General features: G+C 48.3%; 2 protein-coding genes across 6 annotated transcripts in view; one reads left to right on the plus strand and one right to left on the minus strand.

Annotated features, from left to right (window-relative positions):
* Positions 1-2,223: 2,223 nt before the first annotated feature.
* On the plus strand, positions 2,224-9,796 carry LOC137770977 (NUT family member 2G-like). The gene is made up of 7 exons (XM_068554004.1): positions 2,224-2,239; positions 4,195-4,909; positions 5,864-5,992; positions 7,040-7,212; positions 7,665-7,960; positions 8,364-8,480; positions 9,002-9,796. Exons 1-7 carry the CDS (start codon positions 2,224-2,226, stop codon positions 9,794-9,796), a joined length of 2,241 nt encoding a protein of 746 aa, XP_068410105.1.
* Positions 9,797-23,100: 13,304 nt separating this feature from the next.
* LOC137770222 (contactin-associated protein-like 3B) overlaps positions 23,101-24,432 on the minus strand; it is a 156,218-nt gene continuing 154,886 nt past the window's right edge. For 4 of the 5 annotated variants that reach the window (XR_011075140.1, XR_011075144.1, XR_011075145.1 and 1 more), the window contains 2 exons: positions 24,030-24,134; positions 23,101-23,189 (listed from right to left, as the gene is read on the minus strand). Coding sequence is in view for 1 of the 5 variants with exons in the window: in XM_068552771.1 (XP_068408872.1) it covers positions 24,093-24,134 (42 nt within the window). In the remaining 4 variants the exon portion in view is untranslated. Of the gene's footprint in view, positions 23,190-23,793; positions 24,135-24,432 lie in introns of those variants that run through there. The other variant, XM_068552771.1, reaches the window with a different exon arrangement.

Raw genomic sequence — 24,432 nt, forward strand, 5'->3', positions numbered from 1 at the left:
CTCACCTTATCTTCTCATCTTCTTTTGAGTCAATTTTTCCTGACAAGGGGCAAGGAACTTCTTAAGCACCAAAAGGAGTCTTTTTCACACTGTGGAACAGTCCTTCTAAACCTCTGTTTCCTTCCAACACCCCACAATCAGTTGGAGTTGTACTGCTGCTACAGCAGTGAGTGAATCTCGTCTCCCAAGAGATTTGGTTGCCATCCTCTGAGGTTTTCAGCCTTCGTCTCCCTTGACAAGTTTCCTAACAGTCCTCTCCTCTCACAACACAAAACACAAATACTCTTTCATATCATTTTGGTAGTGTTAAACTGACTGACATGGATTCTCAATATGAAAAAAATAATCAAACAAGTTTTTTAAAAGGAATGCTACCATGATTCCCGTGCAGATGGGACCATATGCAATGATGAGGCCTAGATTCTAAAGAGCAAGGGTAAGAAATGCAGACAGGAAATTAACAAACTTGTAAGCAGGGCTTGCAGGCTAGGATTTAGATGGAAGTGGGTTTGTCTGAATGGGGATTGGTAACTGGTAGATAAACTCTTGGCATTGTGTCAAGGTGCACATCCATTTCATGGGTAGTGGATTTTTAACACCTAGAAAAACCAGGGCTCTAGGATGTTTAGTCCCTTTACCATAAGGAAAGAGAAAAAGATTTTCTGCCTTCTTGTTCCTTACTTCTGTCCTTACCCCTACTAAGCCAAGATGTTCAGTGCTTATATGATGGCTCTTCCAAATCCATTTCATCCAAAGAGCCTGCAGATTTTATGTATGTTTACAATTGTGTTTTCTGCTGGAGCCAATATGCACACTTGAGTCTCTTTACTCCAAGTTCTCTTTCTCATAAAGATGAGTAACTAATAATAGCTTGGTATGTTTATACTTTCTTGGTAGTGTTGCCAGATAAAATACAGATTTCGAATTAAATGTAAATTTCAGATAAAGAGGGAAAGAATTTGCAGTAAAAGTATGTCCAAAATTTGCATGGGACACCGTTATACTAAAAACGAATTCATTGTTTATGTGAAATTCAAAAATCAAATTCAGTTAGGCATTTGTTATTTTTCTTTGCTAGATCGAGCCACCCTATTCTTTCAGATACTTTGAAATGTAAGAGACTGTAGAAATTCTTGTTCTAGGAATCTAGTGCAGAAACAGAGGAGCCACGATACCCATACAATCATTGGAAATATCCTCAGATATATTGGAACATATATGAATTTTCAACTAGAAAAAAAAATGAAGGCATTTTTAAAAATGAAAACAGATTGCCTTCGTTTTTAGTTGCATGGCGTATCCCTGGAAAGATTTTAATGAAACAGGTAACACTGGTTTCCTCCGGGAAAGAAGTGGGGGGAGGACTCGCCACTGCATATTCCATTTTGCACAATTTAATTTTGAACCATGAGAAGGTGTTGCTTGCTTAAAATATTATACTAAAATCATTTAAAAGGTAAAAAACTAAATCTTTTACAACCATGGAATACTATGAGAAAGACATTTAGTGAATTCTGGTCTTGGACATGGGGGCTGCATGACGGTTTTTTGATGGACGGGGGCTTTCCAGCACAAAGGATCATTAGTAAGGCTGCTCCTGCTGGATGTTGGTTGGAGCACAAGGACCACTCCCTTAGGAGTGATGTACATACAGCAGTCAAAGACACTGGATCTGCTGAGACAATCCTAATTTCAAATACTCAGTTCCATGTGGCCATAAATACCCAAGTGTTTATCAGACTAACAGTTCTGAATTTTGTTCAGAAAGTCTAGTCTCTGTTGAAGTAAGTCAAGAGCCAGGTAGGAAGCAGAGTGTGTTGAGGGACACAAAACTAGGTTGATGGAAAAAGAAGTGAAAGGAAGGGACCGTCAAGTCCAACCTCGGTGCCGTGAATCAAAAAAACAGTCTATCAACTGCGTAAAGAGGCACACGCCAATTGTGTTGCCACTGTGTGAGGTGGAAGGAACTTCCGGTTCTTGCCTACCTGCCAGAGCCCTCGTGGAATGTCTCCCCACCCCCACCCTACCCAGACCCACGTGCCCTCTGCCCCTCCCCCACTGCAGAATGTTTCAGCCACATTCTACTATTATGATTCAAACCTGCCCCTCCTTCACTTGGATCCTGAGCATCTGCGAAGTGAAGCAGGTCACTCTCTGGGTCCTGGTCTTGACTTTTCTCATTGAGGCTACCAGGCAGCAGTAGTCCGTGCCCAAGCCTGCAGGATGGCTTCAGAAGGAGGTAAGCCTATAGGCTGGGGGTGTGTTCTCAGAGACCCTGCCATCCCTCACATCCTTCGGGTTCACACATGACACTTCACGGTGGGCACACAGTTGGACTGAAGTAGAGGGAGAAGAGAGCACTGGACACACGAGGACATTTCACCTGGGGAGACTGGGGAGCCTGAAGAAACCTGAGACTGCACTGTGGAGGAGGGGTCTTTGGAGGCGGATCAAGAGGAATTGCCCTGGCTATGGAGAAAGGATGGCAGCAGGCAGGTTGATTCTTTCTAGAAGGGAGACAAGCCACTTTGAAACGTGTGTGTAAGGATGTGTGTGATGTCCTGGTGGTGACACAGGGAGGGTCATGAGGAAAGCCTAGACGTGTCTTGTGTTCCTGAGGCACCTGAAGCTTGCCTCACCATATCTTTCTAAGGGATTTGAACAGGAGCATACTGTATCTAAGGAGGCCGTGGGGAGAGATGGTCTTGGTGAGAAAACTATTCAGTGGGGCTGTGTGTGGCCACACCTGCAGTGAAGTGCCCTCTCCGAGAGCTAGGCAGGAGGTTACTCTAACTGCCGCAGCCCACACCTCGTCCACTCCTCCCAGCCCAGAGCTCACTTCTCAGTTCAGGCAACTGTTGCTTTGGATTCAACAGGGGATGGGCAACCGTGTAACTTCAGCCAAGAGAGGGCTCAGGTTCCTGAGTTGCTCTGAATTGTTCTTCCTTTTGTGGAATCGCAGTACTTCAGACCTACTTCATCTCGTCCAGTATCTCATGGTGGACCCTCAGGCTGCCTTGAGAGGAAGAGTTTGTTCATATTTCCTGTCACTCCGTCATGGACAGGGGACAGATGTGGAGTGGGGTTGTTTCGGGTGGAATGTCTGTGAAGGCTGCTTCCTCTTTTAAAGGGGGAAGGAGTGTAGCCCAGGGGCAGGAAGACGATCTTCTGTGTTATTATTAAACATCCTATGACACCTGTTCTGGTTAATTAGGTGCTCCGTGGTGTGTACCTTGTTCTCCTGAACAGGGATGTGTTCCAGACAATTTGATCGCCATGGCAACTGGCTTATGCCTGCTTCTCAGATTGTCTTTCCGTTATTGGGAGCTAGAGGGGGAAGGACCACAGGCGGTCTGTACTCCCATGACCAATGTAACATGACAATTCCCTGGCCCTTGTTTAATCCTCTGCAGCCATCACTGGCTGTGAAATGACAGAATCTAAGGGACACGCGCCTACTTCTCACACACCACTCCCCCCACCCCCGCCTCCTAGGAACAGAACTCCTGAGTGATGACAGTGACTCTGGGCACTGGGGAGGGGGTGGCAGGACCTGGCCCATGTTACGTGTCTGCTGTGGGTTGTTCTGAGATGCAGGTGCATTCTGGGCCAGTGTTATGGGTTTGTATCCGGATTCCATTAGAGAGATATTTTCCAGCATTTTGTTTTGTTTTGTGAGGCTAGGAAAGAAAGAGGGGATTTCTACTGAGCATCAGGAAAAGGAGGACTGAGGAGGAGGTGGGGCCCTAATATTTTACACAATACCTGTCCACAAAGGGCTTTTGGGTGCCTAGAACTTACCTTGGAGAAGGTCCCTACCTGCTAGTACGCCGGCTGAGGGGCATTTCTCACAGAGCGGATGTCCACACAGTTCCAGATCTTGGGAGACAGCCTGTGAGGCTTAGGTGTCAGGGGGTGCCTTAGGGAGGCTCTCCAAGTCAGTGCTTGCTGAGGCGATTTCTTCTCGCCAGACAGGGGTCAGGGAGCTTGGTGGATGGGCGCGGGGTCACCAGTGGAATAATTCTCAACTGGAGGTCAGGGCATGAAAATCACTTGAAGACATTTGCACGCTGCACAGTTTCCCTTGTCCAAGTGTCCCTCACCTGTGGAGATTTACACTCTGATGCCACAGAAAGCCTCAGTCCCACTTGCCCATTCTCCTCCTCCATTCACTCCTTTCCTTTGCCTCAACAGCATGTCCAGTGCTGGGAACGGATGTGACCATGAACCCCGGTGCCTCCTTGTCTACTTTCACGGCAGTGCCCTTCCCTCCACCCATTCCTGGCGCCCAGCACCGGCCACCCTGGCAGCAGCACCTGCCACGTCCCATCACCCCAGCATTCCCTCCTGGCAGCAGGCTGCTGCTGCCAGCTTTCCCCAGGACGCCTATGGTGGCTAATGGTGGCCGTGGCCCCAGTGCCCCTGGGGCTTGCAACCTCACTGTCCAAGTCAGGTCACAAGGGAGGACAGTGGAGGCCCCCCAGACTCAGACCTTTGTCGTTACTCAGGCCCCCCTCAACTGGAGCGCTCCAGGGGCCCTCAGCAGGAGTGCTGCATGTCCTGCACCCGTATTTTTAGCAACCCCTGTGATGGGGACCGTTGTGACTGCTCCAGCTGTTGGAGTTAGTCAGGCTGGCAAGGGAGGCTGGACCCCAGGCTTTCCTCCTCAAGCTCCACCACCAGCTGCCCAGCTGGCCCCTATCATTCGCCCAGTGAACTCTGGGCCATGGCCACATGGCACTTCCAGGGAGGGCCGCCTGGCCACCAACCAGCCCAACGCCTCGCAGGATGGCTCCTCTAACACCCAGAGAGAGTACAGTAACTTCCGACGTTGGCAGCGCTTCAAGCCCCTGGCCCGGAGACACTTTCGGCTGAGTCCTGATGCAGAAGCTGTTTCCTGCTTTCTCATGTGAGTGAACGCTCAGGGGGTCCTGAGCTTATGGGAGCTTTTAGATAAAGAGGAACTGGCGATGGACTCGCACGTTAGGTTTCTAGGGATACTGGAAGGAAGGTGTGAGGGCGATGTCCATGCTATGAGAAGGCACATTGTCGGTCACATGGGTGGGCCTGCCAGTCCGTGACATCAGGACTGAAACGTGCCCTATCTCAACGGGCCCCACCACCCTGTGAGTCTGGCCAGCTTGCTCTTCCATGATTCTCATGGTAATACGGACTGAAGACTTGCAGTCAGAGAGGGTCGTGGTGTAAGGTGAGGAGCCAAGGAGTGGATGCCGCACTCTCCTGTGGTGCCGTCTCCTTTCATACAGGACTTGAGCTTACATGGCCAGGGGAGGTCACTTCAGAGGAGGGGGAGGAGCGCGGGGCCCAGGAGAGCGCTTTATGCATGCCTCCACTTCGTTGTGGAGAATTCCACTAGGAACAGGGTGATGGTAGAGCTCTCCTAAGGGCGTGGGCTCTCTCCCACTAGAGTTGTGAGCCTGGCAGGCATTTCCATCCTAAACCTCCGGTCCCTCGTAAAAAGGGGACAATTACACTTCACTCAGAGGACTGTGCCGAAGACTCCTTGGGCTAATCTATGAAGTGTTAGCAGATTGCTTGGCACATGCCACGCCTCACTGATGATAGTGATTTTTATTATGAAAACGCAGCCTTGAGGAGGAAAAGAGCTCCCCAAGGCACAATGTCCCAGCTCTAGCCTGGGAGTGGATGGTCATCCTTGAGTGAGTGTGAGGCGGTGACAGCAGTGGCCGGGAAGGCTTGTCTTTGCCCTCCCAGACGCCCGCCTCTCACCCTCCTGTTGCTCAGTCATTCTGGGTTGAGTGATGTGTGGTCCACATGGGCGGGTGGGGTCAGGCAGGTGGGGGCTGGGCTGGGCCCGGAGACTGACCCCGAGGGCTTACAGCCCAGTGCTTCGATCCCTGGCCCGCCTGAAGCCCACCATGACGCAGGAGGAGGGACTGTGGAGGGCCATGCAGGAATGGCGGTGCAGAAGCAACCTTGACCGGATGATCTACTACGAGAGGGCGGAAAAGTGAGTCAGCGTCCTGGGCCCAGGGGCTGCGTGGAGGGTGAGGCGAGCGGGTGAGGGCAGGGTCTGGCCGTGGGGGTGCTCATCAGAGAGGACAGAGGAGAAGGGCTGTCACCCAGCACAGGGTCCCCGCAGCCCAGGGGCCCTACTGTCCCCCAGAAACCCATCCCTCACCTTGAGAGTTTGAGACTTCTGTCCTTTCTCCACCAGGAGCTCTGCCTTCCCCTGATTTTGACCTACCCTTGCCTTGACATGAAGGTCTCAGGACGGGGCAGGGTGAAGCTGTGAGTCCAGTAGGGGTCCAACTCCGGCCATATGGGCTGGGCCGGGGAAAGAGCTCCACCCGCCAGCCTGCTGCTTCCTTAGTGGTGGGTGGCTGGCGGCCACTAACATAAACTTGGGACCCCCTCTCCTTACAAACAGTGGCCTGAGTGGGTACCCTGGCTTCCCTCAAGAGGCTGGGGAAGCCAGCTGCCATCAGCCCAGGGGTCTCCGGCCCTTCCAGTGTTTGTTCCATGGTAATCCCCTTGGTTTAAGAAACAAAACCAAACAAACGAGCTCCTCTCAGAGGAAGGGAAGGCCTCTCCTCTAAGCTCAGCATCCACATCGTTCAGCCTCTCCTGGGCCCTGTCTCCAGGTCTATGTTCCAGGAGGCTCAGTCCTAGCCCAGGGTCCTGAATTCGGGCAAGGACCCCTGTGGGGAACACATGCCTGTTCCAGCCTCTGGCTGTCAGCCCTTCATGTGGTTCTGGATGGAGACGGGGGGCATGAGGAGGGTGCCCCCTGGGTCAGCCATGTGTCCCGTTGACCTGGTTCAATTCAGCGACCTGGGTCTATGCTGTTGAATGCCCTCCAGTGCTGGTGAGGCAGGAAGGGTCCCAGATCTTGTTATCACTTCCAGGAGCAGCTCTCTGCTGTGGACAGCACCTCACAGGGCCTTGACGGCCCCAAGGCACATCCTCTCCCAATGCCTCATTCTTGGCTGCCTTTGTTGGGCTCCAGAACCCAGGCCTTTTTCTCAGGGTGGCCTGTGCCTCCGTCACCCCCCAGGTTCATGGAATTTGCGGCCGAGGAGGAGATGCACATTCAGCATTTGCAGTGGATGCAGTGCGCGCAGGACCTGCCTCCTCCAGCCCCAACGAAGCTGGATCCTCGGGGGCCCCCAGCCCCGAAAGTGGGCCTTCAGCCAGGCACCCAGGTTCCCACTGGAGTGGAAGGCACAGGTAACAGGGACCTAGGGTTGGCCACTGTCCCCATGTGGATCCTTTTCCTTCAAGACAGGGGCATTGGTCTTTCAACCAAAACAGCCACCGAGGCGGGGGGTGGGGGGGTGGGGTCTCAGCTGCCCCTTGTCACTACGGGGTATTGACTTGGTCAGTTTTGTAACTCCTCTCACACCTCCCTGTCAAAGGACCCCACACGAAGTCTGCCTAAGAAGTGGGCTTGATGGGGAGACCCTTAAAAATTGGAGGTTCCCCACTTCCTTACTTGTGACTCTCTTAGATGACCCCCTTACCTCCCCTCTCCAACTGTGCATGAGGCTTCAGATGGTCCCGACCCCTCCCACACCCACATCAATGTCCCCCAGACAATGCCCTCACCAACGTGCGCTCGGTGGTCAGGAGGTGGACCGGGAGTCCCTCACCTTCCTTCCCTTCCTCCTGCTCTGCCTCAGCCTGTGCTCCCAGGATGTCCGGCCCCAGGGCCCAGCCCTCGCACCCGAAGCCACACAGATCCCAGTGGCCCCCGGAGCCCAAGGCGCCCAAGGAGATTCCCCCTGAGACTGTGAGGGAGTATGTGGACAGGATGGAGGCGCTGGTGGGGCACGTCCACTCAGCCACGGGCAAGTCACGTGCAGAATGTGGAAAGGACGGAAATGAGCTGAAGCAGGAAGAGGACGACACCTACTTGGACCTGTGTCTCTTGAGCTACACTGACGAGCTGCGTTCCCGGGAACACTCTGTCACCAAGGTAGGCTGGGCCTGGAGCCTGGGGTCTACAAGATGCCAGGGCATGGAACTCTCAGCACCCAAGATCTGGGTTCTGCTCAGGCCGATGGGACTTAAGCTCAGCTCTTTGTTCCTGAGCCTGGTGTTAGGGGAGGTTTACGCAGGTGTATGTGTGTATATGTTTGTGTCTGTGTGTATTCCTTTGTGTGTCTGTGTATGTGCATCTGTATATGTGCTCTTTTGTGTGTGACTGTGTATGTGCATGTGTGTGTGTGTGTGTGTGTGTGTGTGTGTGTGTGCTGACCATCCCCGCCTTGTGGAGGAGAGTGGGGGTGGGTCTCTGCTTTTCCCTTTCCCTCCTGGTCTTCTTGTGTCACAGGCCACTCCTGGCCAAGGATGCTCACAGCCTCTTCTTTCTGTCCGAGGTGGAGGCAGTCATTCATCCTCGATTCCCGGCAGAATTGTTTTCCCCAGACCCACAGCTGGATGTCTTGGCCCTTGCTGAGGAGCTGAAGCAGCAGGAAGGACTCACCCCTGAAGAAGTGAGCCAGGGGAGGGAGAGGGACACTTGGGGAGCCAGGGGACTCCAGGGGAGGGGGGACCCCAGGGGATCCAGGGGACAGGGGAAACCAGGTGGCCCAGGGGAGCCAGAGGAGGGAGGGATCGCAGGTAGAACAGGGGAGACAAGGGACACCTAGGAAGACCAGGGCACGGAGGGACCCCAGTGAGCAGGGGAGAGGTAGGGCCCCAGAGCAGGAGGCCCACATGGCTCTGTCCATCCCTTCCCTGCCTCGGAGGCCTGGCATGGGGAAGGGCCCTCTCTGGGGTGGGTGCAGCGCAGGGTGATAGGAAGGAGAGGATGGGGAGCCGGGAGTGGAGGGAAGGACACACAGCTGGGAATAAGGTGCAGGAGGATGGCAGGAATGCCACCGTGTCTGGATTTGGAGTCTAGTCCTGGGGTCACCCGTCCCCTCCTCCCCCCCAGGGCCATTGTCCCACTGCCCAGTGCTCCTCCTCTCACACGTGCGCGTGGAGCCGTCACTGTCCTCCTCCCTCCTACCAGCTGGTGCAGAAACGACTCCTGGCCTTGAAAGAGGACGAGGGTGGGCCGGCAGCCCCGAGCCACAGTGCACCCGGAATGGGCTCAAGTCCTTCTGAGTCCCACGCCGGCCAAGGTGCCCAGAGGCACGACCAAGACCGCCATCGAGGGGTCAGTGATGAAGCCTGCCCACCAGAGATTGATGTTGAGGCTCTTCATAGGCCCATCCGAACAGACACTGGCCCGTTCGTGCTCAGAGTCTTTGGTCCCTGTCGAGGACGTCAGGAGGTCTCTCCATTCCGGGCCGGACGGCCCTCCCCTCCCCAGGGTCAAAGGCGCACTGGCCCTCTACTGGGACCCAGGGATGCGTCTGTTCTCAGAGAGGCGTCTCCTGTTGCGGAGGCCCGAGGGCCTAGGGACGCGTCCAGGGAGGACGAGGAGGCGCTCCCCAGCCTGGCCTCCCTCTTGGCCTCTCCGCAGAGCCTGCCGCCTTGCGGGCTGTCCCAGAGTCCTGCCCCTGCCTCAGGCCTGGCCTCCCCTGGAGGTTGGGGGGCCCAGAGTGCTCCCCAGGCCCCCTCCCCTCAGAGAAGAGGCCCCAGCCCAGCTCCACCAGCCGCTCCCAAGTCGAGGAAGCGGGCTCTGTGTGGGCGCCCAGCCGCTGCTGAGAAGCTGCCCATCCCCGGGGCTGGCCACGGGGTCTCTGCGAGGCCAGCCTTGGCTCTGGGGCTGGCTCGCCCCTCACAGCCGAGAAAGAGAAAGCGTGACCCGTTTGTCACAGGGAAGAGGAGGAAGAAGAAGAGGAAGCACTGCAGCCAGTAGGGAACAGCTGGGCCGGCCCTCCAGGGCGGCCCCCAGGGGAGCCTAGGGGCTCCTCCTCACCCCAGTGCTGATCCTGGGATTGTGGGGGGTTAGGGAGGTGGGGGAGGTGGGTGTGGGCAGGACCTTTGGAGTGATGTATGAAAATTGTGAATAAAGATAGTTTTGGTGGGAAATGCTCTCAGGCCACTGTCATCTTCTTCGTGTGGAGCTGCTCCACAGAGAGCGATCCTGAGAGGAAGGAAGGGTGAGGGAGATCACAGGAGCTATGGATCTCCAGGTGGCCAAACCTTTCCTCCACATAGACAAGGACTCCTCAGGCTGCCCCTGGGAACGCACAGCTCTCACTTTCCCCAGGGACCCCCTCATCATCCGCTTCTCTGAAGCCTGCTTGGCTAGGGGCCTTCTGGGGCATCTGTAGCATCTTCTGCATCCCGGAACCGTCTGGGGAGGGAGAGCTGCTTTTGTGCCTCTCAGCCCTCTGGACACTAACCAGTTTCTAGGACGGAGCCTGGAGACGGCCCTTGTCTTTATGGAGCTGCTCTCTGCTTCCCTGAAGTGGCCAGGCGATGGCGCTGGGGTGACCCTCCGCTCATCCAGGGTTTCCTGTGTGGGTGGCCTGACCAGAGAGGAAAAGTCTTGGCCATGGGGACAGGACTGTCTGCCTCGTCATAGCGGGAGCGTTCTCTAGTCCCACTGGGATTATGGCAATGTGGAGAGCGGTTGAGGCAGCTACCTCTCAATCCCAGTGAGGATGCAACAAGGGGAATGGGCGCGGGGAAATTCATGGGGCACCTGTTGCAGGTGTGTCTAAGGGAAACGACAGTTGGGCCCCTTTGCGGAACTTGTGGGATTTCTGTGCAGCTGCATCTCGTTCAACTGAGGGAGGAGGACCCATCTGGCTGTGGCTGTGGGGACTGGCCTTAGGGGCCTAGGGGTGTGCAAGGACACCCCAGAACTACTGTCCCTTCCCTTTCCACCCATGGCTGGACATGTGTGTGTATTGGTATCAACACTGATTTGTATTCCCATAGAAAACAGTTCCTCCTGACAAACTATGACCGTGTTTCGCAAGAACAGCTTGCTCACAGGGGCAGCAGGGGTGGGGCAGAGGTGTCTGCGGCCCCAGATCTGGGTGGGAGCTGGCATCCATGCTGAGGGGTGTGGAGGCCTCAGTCACCGTCCTGCGGTTGCCGGCAGAGACTCTGAATCATCAGAGCAGGGGAAATGGCCCGCTCATAAGGGTGAGACGAGCAAACAATGAGGGGCAGGGAGCAGACCCCTGCTGTCTCCCTGAACTGCCCCCCCTCGCAGCCTGCTTAGCCCCCGTCATGGCCTGTGCTGGCCCACCTCTGAAGCCCCTTCCTCCTAATGCACTCAGATGCTGTGATCCTTTGTGGACCCGCCCTGGGCCTCACCCCCCCTTCCCTGCTGGCCAAAGCCTCTTCTCCCGGTTCTGAGTTCTGATGCCTTCCCCAGGACCCAGGCGGGGGTTGGGACAGCAGAGACTCCCTAATTCTCCCTCCTCCTCCCTGAGATCTTGACAATCACCTTTGTATGTTTCTATGATTTTAACTACTGTAGATACTTCATGTGAGTGGCTATGATATGTCCTTTGATGAGTGGCTTCTTTCACTTAGCATAATGTCTTAGAGGTTTATCCATGTTGTAGCATGAGACGTGGTTTCCTTTTATTTCAAGGAAGGAAATATTTCCTTGTGTTTTTAGACCCCCATTATCCCTTCATCTGTTGATGGACATTTGGGTTTCTTCAGGTCTTGGGTATTTGGGATAATGCTACGACGAATGTGGGTGTGCAAATATCTCTTTGAGATCCTGCTTTGAATTCCTTTGGATACATACCCAGAAGTGGGACTGCTGGATCACATGGTAGTTATAGTTTTAATTTTTTGAGGAAACTTCATATTGTTTTCCGTAAGGGTTGTCCCATTTTACACCTCTCACCAACAATGAGAAAGATAGCCACCATCAAGAACTTGGTATATATCCATCTTATAAAAATGTTTATGCTTTTAGCAGAGCTGTAGATAATCAAAATTATGTATAACAACAATATTTTTGGTTATATATGGTGTCATGTAAATCATATTGCCTTTGGCTTCTTCTTTCAACATTCTTACTTTAAGAAAAATGGATATATTAGATGTTCTTTAATTTTTTAATTATTTATAATTTTGCATTGTATGCATACATTAAAAATAATTTATCAGTTCCCTTGTTGGTGAACTTTTATAAATTATAATGTGACAGGGTAATCAGTTCCAGAGGAAAAGTTTTTCCTTTCAGAACTTTGAGTATTTATTCCATCGAATATGGCTTTTGTTACTGTTTTTTTCAAATTATGCCATCAATACACCCTTTCATGGTGGGTGATCAGTTTCCTTGCTAATTGTTTTTTGGAAGACTGTCTGTTGTCTTTTGTGTTCTCCAGTTTCTTGACGTGTGATTAGTTTCAGGTTAAAAAAATGTATCCTCCATGTGATCTATTTTGCTTCATTCACTGATAATACACATTCTTCATCTCATCTAGAACATAATATTATCTTTTTCATATGTTACTTCTACTCATTCTCTCCTGTCTCTACTTCTAGAACCCTGGATATATGTATATTAGACCATCTTATATATTCTCGGTGTCTTCATCAGCTTGGACGGCTATAACAAAATGCCATAGACCTGGTGGCTTGAGAAACAGACGGTAATTTCTTAACAGTTCTGAAGGTTGGAAGTCCAAGATCAAGGTGCCATATTCAGTTCCTGGTGAGAGCTCTCTTCCTACTTTTCAGATGGTTGTCTTCTTACCGCGTCCTCACGTGGCAGAGAGAAAGAGGGATCTCTCTTGTGTCTTTTCTTTTCAGGGCACTAAACCCATTATGAAAGCTCCATTCCCATGCCCTAATTACCTCCCAAAGGCCCTATCCCCAAATACATTGAAGGGTAGGGCTTCAGCATAAGAATTGGTGGGGGGGATATACGTCCATAGCATTCTGCCCCTGGTACCCAAAATTCGTGTCCTTATTGTATGCAAAATACATTCATTCTATCCCAACAGCCTCAAAAGCCTTAACTCATTCCAACATCAACTGTAAAATTTAAAGTCCAAAGTCTGATCTAAACACCATCTAAATCACATATGGGTGAGACTGGAGGTCCTATTCATCCTGAGGCAAAATTCCTCTGTAGCTGTAAATCTGTGACCCAAACAAGTTAAGTGTTTCCAAATACGATGTTGGGACTGGCATAGAATAGACATCCCTACTCCAAAAGGAAGAAATAGGAAAGAAGGAAGGGGTGACAGTTTCCAAGCTAGTCCAAAGCCTAGCAAGGCCAATCCCATTAGATCTTAAGGTACGAGAATAACCCTCTTTAGTTTGATGCTTTGCCCTCCAGGCCCGCTGGGGTGGCAACATCATCCCCACAGCTCGGTGGGGCAGCCCCACTCCTTCAGCTTGGTGGGGTGCCACCCACACTGCAGCTCTCTGTAGGGCCTCCACCTACACCATGACTCTCTGTGAGGGCGACAATCTCACACTTTGAAACTGAGGCCCCCTGGGCCTGTGGTGGGATTGACAGACCCGATGACCTCGCAATCACCTTTGGGGTCCTTCTTCCCTTTTCGTCAAGAGGAGTACACATTCACAGCCAAATTGCTCTAGTCTCCCATTCTGTAGAATCCAAGAATTCTGACAGCCTTCCTCATTCTGCCTGGCTTTCTCTGTCCCCTTTAGTTCAAACTGGCAGTGTCCCTTCTCTACTCCTGGCCTCTGCTGAGATGACTAATTAAATTAATATCACACCTATGATCTCTTCTTCAAAGGGTTGCTCAGCTGCACCCTTAGAGTTTCTTCAGAACAAGCTTTCTCACTTTCAAATATGGATAGGCTGAGAAGTTTCCAAATCTCTAAGTTCTGATTTCTTTTTGCTTAACAATTTGGTCTTCAATTTATCTTTCTCCTGATGTGTTTTACTAGGAGCGGTGATGAGGAACCAAGCTACTTCTTCCAAACTTTGTTCAGAGATCTCCTCAGATGAATATTCAATTTCATCACTTGCAAGGTCTACCTTCCCAAAAACGCTAGAACACAGTTCAGTCAAGTTCTTTGCCACTTTATAATAAGAATTGCCTCTCCTCCAATTTCTAATAATGTGTTCCTCATTTCTGTTGGAGACCTCACCAGAATAGCATCTAACGTCCATATTTCTATCTGTTCATGATTATTTCTGTATTCTCTACAAAGATGGAGACTTTCTCTCCAGTGTGCCTCTTTGCTTTCTGAGCCATCACCAGAATCACTTTTAATAGGTATAGGCTGAAAGGCCTTTATGGCGATTTCAGCTCTTTTTTAGCATGCACTTCAAATCTCTTTCAGCCTTTACCTACTATCCAATTCCAAGGCCACTTCCACATATTTAGGTATTTGCTACTTCTTGGTACTAAAATATGTCTTAGCTCAAAGGGCTATAACAAACTACCACAGACTGGGTGGCTTAAACAAAAGACGTATATTTCTCACAGTTCTGGAGGCTGCAAAGTCCAAAATCAAGCCACCAGCAGACTCTAGGTCCCTAAATTTCTCATTCATAATTTCTGACCGTTTCTTTTCTGTGCTACATGTTAGCTAATTTTTCACATCTATCATCCATGTCATCCACTTCCTCTTTATCAGTATCTGATCTAACTTTTTCCCACTCCCTTTGATATACAGATGTGTGATGTTTGTATGTTGAATTTCATCATCCACTATAAAATATTCAATTTCAATGGTCAAGATTTACTAACATCAATCATTTTTACTGTTGAAGACAGAACATTCTTAACTGGAACTGGCACTGTTAATACAAGTGTATGATAGTGAATACAAGCCCAACTAGTACAGTTTGGTTGCTACTCCTTGATTTGGGTTAAGGTGCCAGCACTTCTGCCACCTTTGCTTTTGCACCGTCAGTACCTATGTCAACACAATTGTTCCAGAGTAAATCATGAGACTAAAAAAGTTTCACCAACAGTTTGAATATTACAGCATCATGTTGTTTGTGATCAAGCGTGAAGATCGTCAATATTATCTAGTGCTAGTAGTAGACAAATTCAAGGAAAACGGCAAACCCAGTCACTTTTGGTTTCCTTTTCCATGTGAAAAGCTGTAAGCAACATGTTTTTGCCCTTTAAAGGGCTCATATGTCTCTGTTTAAAATATTCCATTCCTCTCTCTCTTTTTTCAAATTCATTAATTGATTTATTTGTTTTTAGCTGCGTTGGGTCTTCGTTGCTGTGCGCAGGCTTTCTCTAGTCGCGGTGAGCAGGCTTCTCATTGCGGTGGCTTCTCTTGTTGCGGAGCACGGGCTCTAGGCGCGCGGGCGTCAGTAGTCGTGGCACACGGGCTCAGTAGTCGTAGTTCGTGGGCTCTAGAGCGCAGGCTCAGTAATTGTGGAGCACGGGCTTAGTTGCTCGGCGGCATGTGGGATCTTCCCAGACCAGGGATCAAACCCATGTCCCCTGCATTGGCAGGCGGATTCCCAACCACTGCGCCACCAGGGAAGTCCCAATTCCTCTCTCTTTAAACAGAAAGTGATTGGACTTAAAGCAGTGCTTAAAGTTTACCGGTACTATAATCCTTGTTCAAAATTGCTCTGTGGCATAAGCCACAATGCAGTGAATTGTTGACACCTCCAAATCCCAGGGAGGCCCCTGAGTGCTCTCTCAGGAGGAAACTGAGGTCAGGTGTATCTGATGGCCTGTGTGCTCTCTGTGCTCCTGGTGATATGTGGGGGCTTTCAAGTGAGTGCAGTGGGTAGACTCATGGACTCTTAGTCTTGGCTGGGGGAGACAGCACTGTCGGGTTTATGTTTCCACATTTGCCTCCTTTTGTGTTGCCTTTCTCCCAGTTGCATTTAGCCTGATGAGAGGGAAGGAGGAGATGTCGGTAGCTGGGCAGGTGGTTCTCCAGGAGCAAGTGTCAGGGACGGTTGTGTGGGCAAGATCCCTAGGCCCCGTCCTGGCAATCTTGCTGTGCACTGAGCAGTCCAGATGAATCGGGTCCTTGACCAGAAGTCCATGAAACTTTTGGCAATCTGGGCAAAATTTGGGATCTGAGGATGGGCTCAGAAATTTCAGCAAGGAGTTGGCGGTATCTTACCCTCGGGCTGTTTAAGAGCCCCTGGTTTTGAATGGCATGAAGCACCAGAGAGCCTTTGATCACATTCTATACAGCTGTCCTGTGTGTGGCCCTCCAGCAGCAAACCTTCTCTGCTGTGACCTCAGGGCAGGCCCCATTCCCCCCCCCGCCCCGAGGCTCCTGCCCTGTGAAACATGAGGGTGTAACCCAGGCTGCTTGTCAGTGCTTGGCTCCTGGCTTGCCTGACGCAAAGTATGGAGTATCTGTTCACCTTGTGCTGGTGCCCTTCCCAGAATCAATGGGCTCACAGCCCAGACATTTATGCTGAGTCTGGGGGCAGCTGTGCCCTGAGAAGCCATGTCTTGTCACTTGGCCCAGGGAGCACCTCCTCAACAGACCACACTTATCATATGGGCCTCCTGCTCTTGTGCCCTCTTGTTTTGTTCTGAGGCAGGTGGTTGTGATGGCCAGTACTGTGGGGTCTTGTGATCTCAGAGCAGACACTGGAGGCTGACTGACCCCACAGAGGTGGACAAGGATGTGGGCTCAGGCGATGGGTCCTTTCTTGGGTTTCTGCCTCTCCTCCCTGACTCCTGACCCTTGCTCTCAAAAGCTCACCTTTCTGTTGTAGTTGCCTCACCAGGGGGCAGTGGCGGGCTTTGCCCCGCTGAACTATACCCTCGGGGTAGGTGGCCACAGCCTGGCTTGTCACACACTGGGGAAATCCTACACTGGGGAAGTCAGGATTGTGCCTTGCTGGGCTTGGAACCCAGGTAGAAAGGTAGATGGTGTGGGTCTGAGGGACTGATGCCCCAGCCCCAGGGCAGGTGACTTCTCCTGGGAGAGGTTGCCCATGGCCCCCTTTGGCCCCTCGACCCTGCAGAGGTGCTGATACACGCCCCCTGCAGGCCACAGCCTCTGTACATAGGATCTGCCCCAGTATCACATGAGAAGCCGGGCCCAGGAGCCTCGCTCTCTCTGAGAGCAGCTGGTCATCCCACACTGAGGGGCGTCTTCTCGGACACAGGGCCCATAGCTGACCTGTAACTGACATATGGACTCTTCCCTGGGCTTTACCCCTGAATTTACCTCCATTCTTGTCTCCTGTCTCACGGCCCCTGCCTTTTCCCCCAGACACCGGAGATCTCCAGGCTTGGGTGGAGTATGGCATGTTGTCAAGCTCAGTGGTGTCCACCTCACCAGCCCACTGGAATCAAGCCCCAGGGAGCCTTTGAGAGAGCAAGACCAAGGACTTTAAGAAGACTACGGTTAATGTTAAGGAGCAGAGATTGTAAGATGAGGAATTTCACTAGTGTTTTTCAATCCGTAAGAAGAAGGAAATAGAAATTGCAGAATTGAAACTTGCACAGACATCAAGAAATAATAGTTTACAGGCCTCAAGAAATAATAGTTTAACAAATGCCCCATTCACAGAATCAAGGAAATGAGCACCATCCACAGGGTGTGCAAAGGAGGTGCCTAATCCCAGGAGCAGCATGGCCACGGCTCGTCTGAGAGCGAGGCATGTGCTGGGCAAGCTTTTGTATGTAATGTTCACCAAAGGGAACCTTGGCCAGTGATACCAGGGAAAGGCTATCATGGTGAAGGCCCACTCATCTCCACCACCCTCAACTTGAATCAAAGTATTGGCTGAAGAAACAGACTTGACAGAGACTTTGGCCACCTGGCCTGGGTTCTCCCTACAAAATGTCATGTTCCTCCAAGAACAGGGCAAGGAGTCACAGTTGTCCGAATCACAGACGGCATATCTTAACGGTACAGCTATTACAAATTTGCACCTTTGTTTGAAGGGAATTGTTAAGTGGTGGGTAGGGAGTGATGTGTTCCAGGGAGGATTTGGGCCCTCTGGCTTGCAGGTGACCCTCTTATCAGACAGGGCAATTCTGCCAATAACTCATCACTGCCTTCATTCCTCAGGTGGTAGGGATACAAAGGGATTAAAAGGGGTGCGGGCAGAGCACAGCCCTCACTGACAGCACAGAGCCATCACCTACTGTCTCCTCAACTCCTCTGCCCATATAGCCACCGAGGGTGCCAGCTGCTTGCGTTCACAGCAGCTGTTGATAGCACACCATCATCCAAGGAGTTCTTGAGCACCAACTTTGCACTACTCAGCAGCATAATGGAGAAATCAAGGATGGTCCATGGAAATAGCTAAGGGTCTTGTTTTAGGGCAAACGAGCTTATTCTGCAATATGTGCTTCTTAGTTAATTGGGGTTCGAATGTCCTTTCTTGTATGAAATGATGTTGATAATGTTTGAAAAATAAAAGGTTGGCCACCCCATGAGAAACTATGCTTTTATCTGAGTGGGGTTGGGGAGCAAGAGGGAGTAATGAAAATTTTGGTTGTTGAAGTAGTGACAGGGCAGGGCTAACTTGTTCAAGACTGCCTCCCTGCAGGAGGAAGGCCGGCCTTCCTCAAGACTTCATGGACACTACCCATAGCCAGGGCTTACGGCTGTCTTAGCTGGTGACTCAGCCATGGGCCTACTGAGCAATACAGCTGCAACCGCAGCTTGGATCCGCCCTGACCAGCAGGAGAGAGGCTGGGCCTCTCTCAGCCTGACTGCTCGTTCCATGGAGAGGGACTGGACCTGGGTCCTGTGTGTCCCAGTGCTGGTCCTAGTTCCTGCCCACACGGGACCTGGGCTTCCCTGATTCTGCAATATAAACACCAGAGCCCAAAGTTTGGGTCCCTCTCCTGGACCCTGGATCCCTACTGGATCCCTGTGTGCTGGCCCAGAACAAAGTGTGCAGTGGCGACCCACAAACTCCCCACTATTCCTGTGACTGTGAACTTCCCCTGATAAACATGGCTCCAGCAGCCAGGATACATATTTTTAGGGAACTCTCTTATGGTTACAAGTGCAAAAGACTGAGAACTACTATATAAAACTAATATTTGAAAACTTCACTCCAGTGATATTTGAAGAACCTCTATAAAATAACTAAACAAACATAATCGCATTTTATTCCACTGTCTCCACAGTCTAAGCTTTAAATTGTATAAAAATGAGAACGAGAAGTAGAATGCCTCCAAACATTTGGAAATTAAGATGCACACTTCTAAATAATCCATGGTTAAAGAGGAATTTCAAGGAAAATTTTTAAGATAAATAGAACTGAGTGAAAATGAAAATACAACACATAAAATGTGGAAGGATCCAGAGAAAACATTATTAAGAGGGAAACGAATGGCACTAAATGCTTATAATAGAAAAGAGGGAAGGTCTCAGATCAATAATCTAAGCTTTCACACACGGAAACGGGAAAAAAATTGCACAATAAAATCAACACATGAAGAAGGAAGCAAATAACAATACACTCTGATCAACTGGAGTCTATTCTCGGAACACAAGCTTGGTTTACTATTCAAAAATCATCAGCGTAATTTGCCGTATTAATAGATTGAAGAAGAAACTCTACATGGCCACATCAATTAATGAAGAAAAAGCATTTGATGAACTTCAACACACACATTCATGTCAGAAACTCTCAGGAATAGAAGGGCTCTACTTCAACCCAGTAAAGAATATCTACAAAAAACCGACAGTGAACATCATACTTAATGGTGAGAGAATGAATGTTTTCCTCCTAAATTCAAAAGAAGGCCAGAATGTCCTCTTTCATCTCTCCTTTTCAACTTAGTACTGTAGGTACTAGCCAGTGCAGCATGGCAAGAAAAAGAAAGAAAGACACACAGATTAGAAGGGAAGAAATATTACTGTCCATACTCATGGATAGCATGACTGTCTGCATAGAAAATCCCAAGAAATCTCTAAGAAGCAATTAATAAGTGGCAATTACTTTCACAAAGTCTCAGGATACAAGATCAACACAAAAACATTAGTCATATTTCCAAATATTAACAATGAACAACTGGAAACCAAAACTAAAAACACAATGCCGGGGCTTCCCTGGTGGCGCAGTGGTTGAGAGTCTGCCTGCCAATGCAGGGGACACGGGTTTGAGCCCTGGTCTGGGAAGATCCCACATGCCGTGGAGCGACTAGGCCCGTGAGCCACAACTACTGAGCCTGTGCGTCTGGAGCCTGTGCTCTGCAACAAGAGAGGCCGCGACAGTGAGAGGCCCGCGCACCGCGATGAAGAGTGGCCCCCACTCGCCACAACTAGAGAAAGCCCTCGCACAGAAACGAAGACCCAACACAGACAAAAAGAAAAAAAGAACAATTAAAAAAAAAAAAACAACACAATGCCATACACAATGCTTCCAAAACATGAAATATTTGATTATAAATATTTTAATAGAGGATCTGTATGATACAACCAAACAAGACCTAAATCAATGGAGAGACATATCGCATTCATGGATTGGAAGACTCAACATAATAAAAGGTCAACTTCCAACAGGATTTTTTTGTCAACATGGACAAGCTTATTCTAAAATGTATGAACAAAAGGTAAAGGCAAAGGAACCAGAATAAGGAAAACAATTTTGAGAAAGCAGAATATAGTTAGAGGATATTAAGACCTACTGTAAAGCTATAAGTAAGACAGTGTGGTATTGGTGGAAGGATAGATCCATAGTTCAATGAATAGGATAGAGAATACAGAAATAGACACATGCCAATACAACAAACTGTTTTTTTTTTACATAAGTTAAAAAGCGATATAACAAGCAAAATCTCTAGTCCTTATAATAACCCTAAAAGGAACACAAATCTGTTAAATGACTAAGCAAGACCATACAGTTAGTGGCAGCACCAGAATCAGAACACAGGTCTACCTACTCTTGCTATGACTGAGCCTCTTCTTCTACAGCTCCTAAATGTCACTCTGAGTTGAAGAGGGGAAAGAAATGGGAGACCACCGTGATGCCACATCCCTGTGCTTTAACCAGTATGTTTCCTTTATATACTGGACCATCTATTTCAGATTTTATTTGAAGCAAGTTTTGGCTTGCTTCAGTATGTATTTCATTTTCTATTTATCACCCTCTTTCATTCATGGCAGACAGGCTCTAGAGGTCCTGAGAATGTCTGAAACAAAGAATGCTATAAAACACCTTAGTAACTCTCGAAAATGCTAAGTGGACCCTGAATCAAAACTTCAAGTTTCAGAGAACTTACAGTCACTAACCATCTGCAAAACAAACAAATAAACAAACAAACAACCCCACACCCTAGCAACTCTCAACCTTGGATCAAACTACAATATGTTGGAAGAGGTATTACTGAAAAGAGCTTGAAAGGGCAGCCTAAAAGGCAGAGGGTACAGAACATGGGCCATGTCCCTGTAAAGGGGACATGGTTCATAATATTGTGAATCAAGGGGCTGGTTCACAATACTGGTTATGATGTTCAAAACTGTCAATCAAAGAGAGGTGCACTATTATATATTTGCTTGTTGCTATTGCTTTTCTGATTAGAAGATACAGAGTCACTTTAGGTAACTTCCATTTAATTTAATATTTATTTTCATTTTATATCCAGGTCACATTTTCTACATTAAAATATAATCATGCTGACTCCCCCCACCCCCTATACCCTCAGAGAAAAAAAGTGAAGAACTTTACACAACTTGAAAGAAAGATGGAATGCACAGAGAAGTTGCTACTGCACCCAAGTAACAAAGAACACAGAGAGACCAAGCAGTAGACATGTCAGAAGTGCACAGAAGACAGCTCAGGGCTCGCAGCAGGAAGGAGGAGGAATTAAAAGACTAAAGCTTTTAAATGCTATCACTTGTGCCACAAGATTACCCTGAAAAGGCAGATAGGTCAGAAAGCAGGACCAAATAGGGGATATTAAGGTTCTGCATAATTTTTTTTTTTTTTTAGAAAACCCAACAATCATATGTTCTGGGGATTTTAATGGTACTTAAAAAATGTATCACACAAATAGAAAAGTGCGCAAATCCTAAGTGTGCAGCTGATGCATTATTCCAAAATAAACACATTGTTTGTAAGTATCACTGAGGTCAAAAATAGAGTTTACCAGCATTAGCAGGGGTGGCAGGGAAGAGACCAAACAAAACAGCTTGAAAGCCCTACACATGCTATGTAATAAAAACCATTATAGACTTTTTAACAGAAGAACAATCAATAAAATTAATACTAAATTTACCCCGGCAATGGCACATAGAGAGTCAGGGAGACTGGTGAAGATGCTGGCACTAACCGCCAAGGATGATGGGACAAAGGTCTGGACTAGGTCTTGGGACACAAAGAGTGGTCAGAGATCAGCAGCTTCAACATGGCCCAGGAACTTGTCAAAATACAGGCTCTCTGGCCCCACCCACACCTACCGAATCACAATCTGCACTTCAACAAGATCCCTGGTAGATTCAAAAGCATATTCAACTTTGAGAAACACTGGCCTAAGTTTTTTTAATAGGAATGAAAAGAGAACAGGATAAGCTGTTTCAAAGGAGAACAATGCAAATTAGCAAATATTTGATGACTGGAGAATAAATGAAGAGGCTTAAGAATGCCCAATTCCTGAGCTTGGGCTAACTAGGGTAATGGTCATGCCAGAGGTAGACAGAAATTGAAAAGGGAATTGCTAGGCAGGTGGTCAGTTGGGAAAAGACTTTGGTTCTCACCACGCTGAGCCAGAGAGGATGGTGGCATAAACACAGGCTTCCTAGCTGGAGATGTGGGATTAGAGCTTCAGAAAGAGGGTAAAGGCTCATACATAGCAAGTTAGTCATCAGCATAGGGGGAAAAAAGCACAGAAAGAACAGGTAATTAAGCCTTTGGGAACATTAACAATTAAGAAGCAGGAAGATAAGAAATCAGGAGGATGAAAACAGAGGGACTGGGAAAGTCCAAAACCCCCAAAGCCAGAGGAGAGCATTGCAGAGAGGTTAAGAGCGAGGAGAAGTGGCAATGGAGGTAGGAGAGCAGAAGGCCGGTTGTAAGGAAGATAAAAAATAAGACAGGAGCTAAATAAATGGATAAAGAAATTGAAGGTAGAGGGGAAGGAACCAGAGGGCTAAGAACAAAGACATGGCAGGCGGCTGGAAGAACCTCTTCTCTAATCAGAAGGAAAATTGTATGGAGACCAATGTAAATTCTCTCAGACTAGGAAAGAAGTCCTCAAAACTACATATGATGCTGTTTCTATTTATAGGAAAATAGTAATCTTACCCTGAGCAATGAAGTTCCTCTCAAACTTCGGCAGAAATTCCAAGTAAAGCACATCATCTGAGGTAAGGGCTTCTTCTCCAACTACGGCTTTCATGGCCTGCACAGCCTTACCAATAGCATAGCATGCATACTAAAGAGAAAAAAAGGTTTACATGAACCTTTATAAATGGTAACGGGACTCTGGGCATTATAAGTGTATTGCTGTAGCTATCTTCACAGTATTTCACATTATTTCCAAACATAATTCACATATGCAAGTATTGGAAAGACTTTATTATACAGCAGTCTCACTAAGGAAGGAGTCTTCAGGCATGCAATACATAGACATTACTAACACTCTACAAAAAATACACTCCCTCAAGATATCAATGAGCTTCCATTTTGTAGAGCATTTAAAAATCACAACTTACGCAATAGGAGAAATCCATCTCTAAATTCTATTCAAAAAAAAATATCTGGGTTATCAGTAGGTTTATTTATCATTTCTACTTTAAGGTCAAATGTATTTTTCTTTAATTATGCTTGGTATACAATCTCAGGACTATAGAAACCAAGGATTTCATAGAATATACACAGCTGTCTCAGCGTTCTGGTGATTGCCTAATATGTTAAACAAAAAATTAGTTAGAATAGTCTTTCAGAAATACTCTATAATAAAGGTTACTAATAAAAACTTAATCGTCTTATGCCTTTTTTATTTAAAAACTACCTCATACAGCATTAGAGGTGGGTTTCAAGCATGTGATCTTTAATCTTTGTCATGAGCAGTTATCCTTATGAAAAAGACTGTTTGGCTCTAATGAATGTTTCTGTATTCCAGTATTCTATATTATATATTCTATATTAAAATTCTACTTTGATGGGGGGAGAAGAAAAGTGATATGGAAGAAAGACAAGAGGTATAAGACAGCAGCATGAACTGAGAAAGTATTCATTTCTTTAAACACAATCCTGGAGAAAACATACGTACCAGCTGGTTAGATACATCGGCGTGATCCTTTCTGGTCATACCTTCTCCAGTAGCAGACTTCATTCACCGAGACAACGAGGGCAGCACATTAATAGGCGGGTAAATCTTGGGTAAAAGGGGAAGGGGGAAAATATTATATTTAAGTACAAAATTCAAGCTTTACTGGTAGTAAAGGAGGATTTTGAAACTCATTTTTATTGCTTAAATTGCATAAAACTGCTACATTTGTTTCCTAGATGATTCCTAATATCTCTTCCTGGTAAGAAAAGGAAGTAAGAAACATTTTACAGGTGAAGATTTCTTTTTGAGAATCAAATCCAAAAAGTAAATCTACAAAACAGTACAAGATTCTATTAAAAAACTGAATTTTCAACATCTGCCTACAATAGCAAATCCAAATGGT

This window comes from Eschrichtius robustus, chromosome 10 (genome assembly GCF_028021215.1).
Source record: "Eschrichtius robustus isolate mEscRob2 chromosome 10, mEscRob2.pri, whole genome shotgun sequence".
Lineage (NCBI taxonomy): Eukaryota > Metazoa > Chordata > Mammalia > Artiodactyla > Eschrichtiidae > Eschrichtius > Eschrichtius robustus.

Excerpts from the sequence above, each read along its gene's own strand:
- LOC137770977 (XM_068554004.1), top strand. Across the intron at positions 4,910-5,863 it reads GCTGTTTCCTGCTTTCTCAT|CCCAGTGCTTCGATCCCTGG; the intron begins GTGAGTGAACGC and ends GAGGGCTTACAG. Across the intron at positions 7,213-7,664 it reads CACTGGAGTGGAAGGCACAG|CCTGTGCTCCCAGGATGTCC; the intron begins GTAACAGGGACC and ends GCTCTGCCTCAG.